General features: G+C 44.2%; 1 protein-coding gene across 1 annotated transcript; it reads right to left on the reverse strand.

The window, feature by feature from the left end:
* Nucleotides 1-310: 310 nt before the first annotated feature.
* Nucleotides 311-5,038, reverse strand: LOC147433735 (Leucine-rich repeat protein kinase family protein). The gene has a single exon (XM_086490364.1). It carries the CDS (start codon nucleotides 4,784-4,786, stop codon nucleotides 1,328-1,330), a length of 3,459 nt encoding a protein of 1,152 aa, XP_086346490.1. The 5' UTR covers nucleotides 4,787-5,038; the 3' UTR covers nucleotides 311-1,327.
* Nucleotides 5,039-9,148: the final 4,110 nt, after the last annotated feature.

The raw sequence follows: 9,148 nt of genomic DNA on the forward strand, positions 1-9,148 counted from the left end.
GTGTTCAAGAAGATCTTTGTTTACAGCAGCAATAATAGTAATGCCAATAGGATTAATGATGATCACATTATCTCATCTTTTGGTTTTGTTTATATACCTTTTGTTTGGCAAGTTGTTTCAAGTCATTACTCACAAATAGGTTATCCATTGCTACTAGGTACACTCCACAAGTTCTTATAGCATTGGTTGCAAGCCCATTGCAAATGGTCAAATTTTGAGATTAGAAATCCTTATGGGCTTCTATGTTACTAACAATCAAAGGTAGTAGTGGGTGGTTGAAAAATGTAAATCCAAACTTGACAGGTGGAAAGGATAGTAGCCAACCGTTTCTTCTCAAGTGTTTGCTCTGAACCACTGACTCCTCGGCTCTGTCATTTTAATCTCTCCCCTCTTGGCATTCCTTAAAAGACCTAGTTAATTGAATTCTATCAGGAGCAGGTTATGATACTCAAAGGTTGACAGAATAGGGGAGGAGTAGGTATCTTGAGCATTGGAAGGTTGGCAACCAAGACTTGAGTCGCACCATGGGTTAGTAGGGTGAGTGTATACTAAATAAATGCATATCCATGTTTTCCTCCACAAATATAGAAGACGTTCACAAACCCCACTAGCACTTTGTAAAAGGAGGGGAATAAGCTATCTTTTAGGTAGTGAAAGACTCTTCTTCAACATAGGCTTGCCATCTCCAATCAAATATCTCTCATGATCTCCTTGAAAACATTTCAACTCCAACCCTTTTCATCTACTACTATGGGTGCGACCTTGTGCAATGCTTTACCTCTCTTCCCCCCACTAACCCATGGTGTAACCCGGCTCCAAGATGGCCGATAAATGGAGCAGTGGATTCTCATTGGGCCCTCCTCATTAAAAGAGATACTCATACCTTCTCTAGTATTACATCTTGTGGCTCATCGAAAGGCTTTAGACTAGGGGACATGGCTACAAGCTCTTCCAAAGGCAAAGGGCTCTCTCTCTCTCTCTCTCTCTCTCTCTCTCATCACTTGCTAGCATGGGAAAACTAAACCCCGTTTTCTCATTAGGGCAAACTCAAAATTTCAGCTGGTTCTTTCAAGCTCTAGCCATTATATTTACAGGGTAATGAATGCCCTTTCTCGTGTGTACACCGGCCTAGTATGTCTTCCAAACTAAAACGGGGGCGGGAACTATGGGAACAATGGGGATGGCCTCCAACAAAGAGGTGATTCACGCTGCATAAGAACACCTACCATAGGTCCCTCCTACAAACTTACAAACTTACACTGTACAACACCCTCAAGAATTGGCAAATAGGCTCTACTAAGAGGTGATACACACCATGTCCAGCAATTCAATTAGAAACGAGGCCTTCCAAATGTTTGGCAACCGTTTTCATGGAAGGGCGCTTTTCGGGGACCTCCAAGGTGCAAGCTTGAGCAAGCTCCAAGAAGAGGAGCAGCTCCTCATCACGCCCATTTGCACTCTGCTTCACAGAAGGGTGGTAAGCTCGCTCAGGTGTAGAAGCTCTCAAGAGGGCCCTGACCCAGTCCACTAAGCTGCCATCATTGGGCTGCTCGGGAGACTCCTTGCTTAGGTAGGGGGGGAACATGTTGATAGGGTGCATGCCTGTGATAAGCTCTAGCATGACCACTCCAAAGCTGTAGACATCCCCTTTGGTGGTGGCCCTCCATGTTTGGCAGTACTCTGGTGGGACATACCCCAAGGTCCCTGCTACTACTGTGCTCACATGGCTATACCCATCATCTATCTCCCTTGCTAACCCAAAATCTGCCAAATACCCATTAAACTCCTCATCCAGCAGCACATTGCTTGCCTTCATATCCCTGTGTATCAACACTGGAGTGCACTCATGGTGCAAATAGCTCAATGCCCTTGCACAATTGCTTGCTATCCTCACCCTCCTCGCCCATGTTAGCATCTCCGCGCCACCTTCCCTGTCATGTAGCCAATCCTCCAAGCTCCCATTGCTTAGAAACTTGTACACCAACAGCTTCTCCGCACCGAACACACAACACCCCAACAGAGGCACCAGATTCTCTTGCACTATGCTCCCCAATGTCTCCATCTCTGCTAGAAATTCCCTCTCCCCTTGTGCCCCATGATGTACAAGCTTCTTTATAGCCACTGTAGTACCATTTGCGAGCTTCGCTTTGTACACCACGCCGAACCCGCCGCATCCGAGAATGTTTTCCTCACTGAAGTTATTTGTCGCCAGCAAAATGTCTGCATAATTGAGGTGCTTTAGAGAAGCACATGGAGCTGGCAGATGATCCCCTTTCCTATTAAACATGTACACAGCGGTCTCAATCCCATCACAATTTGAGTAATCATCTTCAAGTTTATTGAACATATCGTGTTGAGAAGCATGGCAGCTGTTACCATTGAGAAGGGCCCTCCTCCTGAGCACATATATACCTAGTCCAGTGCCCAACAACACAAAAGAGGAGGTCAGAATGAAGAGGACGAGAAGCGATTTCGAGCTGAGTAAATTTTCGCTTTGAGATTCCGAGCCAGCTTCCGTGGTCGTGTTCAGTAGGCTGCCACAGAAGGGCAAGGTAGTGGAATTAGTACTAGAGTTTTGATCCTCCCTCATACCAGCCATGCCGTCATAGCACAAGAGAGGGTCACCTATGTAAGAACCGAGGCCAAAGGTGAGGAATTGGGCTGAGGAAGGTATGCTCCCTGAAAGCCAAGGATTGTAGGAGACATTGAAGCTGGATAGCTGGGTGAGGTTGCCAAGAGATGAAGGGAGGGGCCCACTCAGATTGTTGTATGACAAATCCAGCAAGGCCAGGCACGTCGTATTTCCGAGGGAGGACGGGATCGGACCACTAAGGAGATTCCGCGACAGATTGAGATGCCGCAATGGGAGCTTGCCGAGGCCGTCCGGTAGATTTCCTATGAAGAGGTTGCTACTAAGCAGCAACATTGAAATCTGATTGCCCTGAAAGCTAAAAGGGATGCTTCCTGTGAAATTATTATCTGTAAGTTGAATATATCCTCCTGATCCAGGGGTCTGCCCACATGCAAAGGTTGAAGGTATCCCTGTGAGAAGCTCAATCCACATGGATTTGCACCTTGTTTTGTCCAAAATGTCATACATGAAGCTGTATGGAGTGAAACTCTCCGGGATCCACCTCTTCATCATAAGGCACTCTCCGAGGGCCCGCGGCGGATTGATGGTTCTCGCATTGATGGAAAAAACTCTTTGTGGGTCTTGCCCCATTGTGGCCAACTCTGAAGGTAGCTCCCCTGTGAGTGCATTGCTTCTGAGGTTGAGCCAAAGCAAGCTAGTGCAGTTGCCCAACTGCGGCGGTATCGCTCCTGTCAGTTCGTTGTAGGCAAGCATGAGCCACAATAGATTTTGGAGTTGGCCTACAGAGGATGGAATGGGTCCTTGGAGCTTGTTGGATGACAGATCTAGGAAGACAAGGGCAGTTAGGGCTCCTAATTCTGTTGGGATCTCTCCATTAAACTGGTTATTAGCAAGCAAGAGGAACTGCAAAGATGAGAGATTCATGAATTGAGGGGATATAGAACCAGACAGGTTATTGCTGCTGAGGTCCAAGAATTTGAGCCCTGATCCATTGAAGAAAGAGGATGGTATGGGCCCTTCAAAAGCATTGGAGTGGAGTACAAGAAACTGCAAAGAGGGCATTTGATTGAAAAATTCAGGTAGATTTCCACCCAAAGAGTTTGTATCAAGGTCAAGAAGGCTTAAGTACTTGCAATTAGAGAGCTCATTCGGGATGCTTCCCACAAAGAAATTGGAGCCAGCCATGAGGACTTGAAGAGAGGAGATATTCCCAAGCTCTGGAGGCATGGAACCATTGAAGGAATTCTCTGAGAGATTGAGCACCTCTAAAGCAATGAAATCACCCACCTCAGATGAGAGCTCTCCTGCCAATTTGTTGCCTGAGATGTCCAAGTGCTGAAGGGAAGAGCAATTGGTTAAAAACAGGGGAAACCCGCCGGTGAAATTATTGTCTGAGAGGTCCAAAAGCTGCAGAGCACTCTTTGAGCATAGGGATGGAGCTATGGGGCCTAGAAGCTTGCTACCAGAGATGTTAAGGTTACGCAGAGATGACAAGCTTGTGAGATTGACGGGCAAATTTGAGTCTGTGAAGAGGTTGTAGCTGAGATCTAGAGTCTGCAAGTTATTGCAATCTTGCCATGGCACAGAGAACAATCCCTCAAAGGAGTTGGTTGACACAATGAGGAATTGTAGAGCAGAGCAATTGCTGGGAATTGCCTGGCTGAGAGAAGAGACGATCTTGTTCGCACTCAGATTTAGAGTCTGCAAGCTAGAAAGAGGAGAGAGGGAGACGAGAGAAGAGAAATTGTTGTATGAGAGATCAAGAGAGATGAGATTGGTGCAGTTTGCTATGTCCTCAGAGATGAAGCCTGTGAAGGAGTTGTGAGAGAGGTTGAGAGAGAAGAGGGAGGAGAGGTTAGAGAAGCCTGAGACAAGCGGGGTAGAGATATTGGAGAGAGAAGAGAGGTCAAGGCCAGTAACCCTGGTTGAGTTATCCACAGAGCTGCAGGAGACTCTGCTCCATGCGCATGGGCCGCTCGTTGCAGAAGAACTTGAGTTAGTCGAGCTGGTGCTATCGAGGCTGATCCAATCGCTTAAAGCAGATATGGTGTTGTTCAAGCTTTGCAGGAGGGAGAGCCTGATCTGAAGCAAAGCTTGCTGATCATCATCAAGAAGAGCGCCTTCCTGAAGAGATGGCAGCGTGCTGAAGAAGACGATGACGAGGAAGGCGAGCTTGCATGCAGAGAAGGCCATTCAAGAGAGAGAGAGAGAGAGAGAGAGAGAGAGAGAGAGAGAGAAGAGAGTTGTGCGACACTGCGATCATCTGGCTGCCGCCTTGGCGAGCCGCGTCTGAAAGAGATGCTCTCGTAATTTTCTCAAAGGCATATTATTTGTTTTTTATTTGTCTCTATAATTCCGGGGATAAAAAAGAAAACAATTAGTACGACTTATTTGATCGTGATTTCCACTTTTGTAAACACGATCCTATTCTTTTCTGCGTTACTTTAAATAAGATACGGTCCTATAATTACTCTTTTCCAACTTCCCTTCGAGCGTGGACTATTCAAACATGACGGAAGCGCCAGGGAGGGTGCCACGTGGGCCACCTGTCACCTGGTCTTCTATGACCTAGTCAACGCGTGTTCTGGTTTTGCTATCAAGCCAGACTTCTTTTTTTCAGTTGTCACCCATATTGTGGACCCATATTCTGTGAATTCCCACTTCCTCCTTTCCAAATTCCATGTCAATGACTCCCCGTTTTCTTGATAGAAGAACTTGTAGGTGTGCCATTTGCATCTTGGGGCAGTGGGGGTGTGCCACTTCAATCTCTCCGGATGTGCCACTTCATCTTAGGACCGGGTCGCACTCCAGAGCAATGGAGTGAGTGGGATAAGTGTGTTGCGTAAATTGAGAACTGTTGACAACCCCCCTTTTTTTTTTTTGAGAAAGTGTGTTAAATTGACAAATCAAAACAGAAGGGAAAAAAGTACAAATCCCAATAGTAGGGGTTGGGAAACCCAGATAAAGGAGCAGGGAAGGGAAAAAAGGAAAGGGCCCTAGCTACATAAGAGGAGAAACCATCAGAATCCTTTGGGGGAAGTAGAGGGAAAGAAGAGTGGTGGACCATTGTTGCCACCTAAACTCCTTAAATACATGAAACATGGATGAGCTTGAAATCTCTTTCATTCATTGCTGAGCTTGTCTACCGAGTCTCTGAATGAATGTCTGACTCAAGAGGATAGCAGGGTTCAGAGATCTTGCCCTGAAAAATTGCCTCATTGTTGGAAATCCAAAGGTCCCATAGAAAGGAGGATCTCTAAAGATTCCATAATGCAATATCACAATTCTTGATAGTGCCTAGCAACAAATTCTTCGCTTTGAGTGGAGCAAGGTACAAGGACCGAATACTTTGTTGGATGACCCGCAGGCTTTTTTTATTACGGGGCAGGAAAAGAACAAGTGCTCTAGAGTTTCTACTTGTTGCTTACACTGTGGGGCAAATGCCAGGTAGCTGTAAGAATCTCTTAGTTGTAGCTCCAACCCATAGCCCCTTATGTATGATAAGCCATATCAAGAAGCTGATCTTTATGGCTTGTGGGAATGCCCAAAGGCAACAAAATTTGCACTGCCACTATTTTTTGATTTAGTTGAGGTTCCACCTTCGATTAAGCTTCTTCTTGAGATTGTCATCCATGCTTCCTTTAGGGTTGTAAGCATGGTCGATAAAGTTTGCTGCTCCCTTGAGAGTTTTAGCTTTTGGACATTTTTTGTCCTTATAAACATAGTTTCCTGCAGTTTGTTGATTCTTGTAGCAATATCCTCAGCAACAATCTTGGAAATACCATACTCAAACATTAACTTGTTAGTAGACATCCACTAATTGTCCTTGTAGACATCCTTCCTGGTTTGGATCCCTTTCTTGAAAGCCATATGTGATTTCTTTGGTGAGTACAAGGTGGTGTTTCTTGGCCAATTGTCCTATCTAAAGAGAATCCTGCAACAAGAAATGAAAATTGCAAGCCAGGTGAGGGGATACGGTGCAACTTTATTTAATTTCTATCTAAGAGTGCCACATCTTTTTGACCAATTCTCAGCCTACAGGTTTAAGAGGGAGAGGTGTAGTAATGACTTCCCTGAGGGAGAAACCTTTCCAGCTTTGGGTAAGATTCAAGAGAGAAGGTGTGAGTGTCTTCTTTATAAGACAGGCCCAATAATCATCTGAGTTTATTGCCCTCATGATTATTACCACATCCAATGTCATGAAGAGATTACAAAATGAACTCCCACTCCATCCTATCATAACGCTTATCAAAATCAATTTTAAAGAACATAAATTCTTGACATGTGTTCTGAGCATGCTCCAGAGCTTCCCATAGGGTGATGATAGCATCTAGAATGTATCTGCCCTTAATAAAACCATTTTGCTCCTTTAATATAATATGATCCATGATGGGGTAGAGTCTTCTAGCTAGAATGTGGGAGAAAACCTTATAAAGAGAAGTCAAAAAGGATACAAGCCTCCAATTGGACAACTACTCCCTCTCCCATTTTTTGTGAGTGAGTTGTACTACTCTAGTGTTGGTCTTAGAAGGAAGAGCTCCCACCCTTGTAGCTTCTTGCCAGACCATAAAAATGTATGGGTCCAAATATTCTTGAAACTCCATGTAGAATTCATTTGGCAGTCCATCAATCCCAGGGGTTTTTCCTTTGCTCAAATGTCTGATGGTTTCTCTAAGCTCACCCTCAATAAAGGGTTGATCCAACTGATGAGCCATATCTTGTGTAATAGTTTTTTTCTCAACAAGGCTATTTTAGCTCTTGCTTGAGTGATGTGATCCCCTCTGGAGGGGGGCTTAGAGAAAACATCATAGTAGAAATTATGAGCAATAAGGAGATGCCCCTTGGGGTCCAAGGCTTGATTTGCATGCTTGTCCCTCAGTGGGGGAATGAAATCCTTAGGCCTTTTCTTTTTTGATAGATCAAACATTTGCTTAGTGGCCTATCAATTTTACATGCCCAAAAGGTTTTGGTCCAAGCAAGAGCAGTGCTTGCTAGGAGCTCTTCTTGCCTAAGAGGGGGGATAAAATCCTTAGCCTTTTTCTTTTTTAATAGATCAAACATTTGCTTAGTGGGCCTATCAATTTTCGTACCCAAAAGGTTTTGGTCCAAGCAAGGGCACTGTTGGCTAGTAGAAGCTCTTCTTGCCTAAGATCCTCTTTGACTCAGAGATAATCTCTAGAGAGGGAGGGTTATCAATTGGTAAGGTTCTCTCTAATTGAGAGATATTATCCAAAATCATCATCCTTCTCTGGTTCCCAGCCACTCTAGCTTTGTTCTTGAGCTTAGTCATGACTCATCCCACGCTTTGAAAGGAGAGGAGAATTCATCAAAGCATTCTGAGAATATGCTCTTAACTTTATCCTTAATAACCTGTAATTTAAACAGAGATTTATCAACATGAGGCCACCCTACCTTAAAATTAAACTCAGTTCTGTCCAAGTCAATGATACGAGGAAGATGATCTGAAATCAAAACTGTACAGCAAACTTGACTAGAGATTTGCAAATGCTCATGAACCAGGTCTGTGGACATGTATGCCCTATCAAGTCAGGCAGCCCTGTAATAGGAACTAGTTTGTTTATTAGTCCAAGTAAAGCATGTTTCTTTAGAGATATTAATTAGATTATGGAATCCAGTAAGAGTATTCCATATTTCCTTCTTAGGTCCATTAATGACTTGACCCTTTAGCTGCCACCTGTCAGAGATAGACTCTACCATGTTAAACTCACCAGCTACCAATAGAGGTCCTTAGAGAATATTAAGTTCATTCCAAGCCCTGCATCTATAAGTATAGAGTTAGAGGCATACAAACTGACAATGGTGAAGTTAAAGGGAGTTCTCAAAATAACTACCATCCATTGATGTGAGGGAGAGCGAGTGCAACCCTTGACTTGTCCAAGAAATTATTGATTGATCCCTAGAGTTGCACCACCTCTTCTTCAATCATGATCAGTGTAGTACCAATTGTATTGGGCCCCTAATCTTTTGAGGGTGCTGTGGAGCTTTGTCCTTGGATCTTTACCTCCTATAAGCAAATAAAATGAGTTGCTATGCTACGATCATGTAGCCATTTTTTGATGACCATGGACCTCACAAGACCAGTGATCTTGTAGTTGTAGCTTATCAATTTGACTTTTGGGCAGTTCATTTTTTTGATGTTTTAGAGGGTTTGAGTTGGGATACCAAGGCTCGATTAGGATAAGAGGACTTGTCCTTTTTCTTTTGTCTTTAGAAGGCTGGGGTTGAGGGAGGGTTTCCTCCTCATCTTGTGTCATTAGAATGTCAATAGAGGGTTGTGGGGAAGCTCCAAGTTGTTGTTTAGTCTCCAAATCTTTTTGATGTAGTTCCTGAAGAAAAGTCTTGTCTTCTTCAGACTACTAGTTCCTTGCTGAGTGTTGGGAACCCTATTGTCCTCATCATCTGAAGAACACCCAATGGATCCTCTAGGGTGGTTACAAGGGTTGCCTAGAGCCTTTCGGTATTATCTTGTACACGTTCTACTGGGGCTGTTGTTTGCTTTGCACTTACAGGAGAAGTGGGTGTTCTTTGCTCTTC

The sequence above is a fragment of the Adiantum capillus-veneris genome, chromosome 19 (genome assembly GCF_014529385.1).
Source record: "Adiantum capillus-veneris isolate H3 chromosome 19, ASM1452938v2, whole genome shotgun sequence".
Lineage (NCBI taxonomy): Eukaryota > Viridiplantae > Streptophyta > Polypodiopsida > Polypodiales > Pteridaceae > Adiantum > Adiantum capillus-veneris.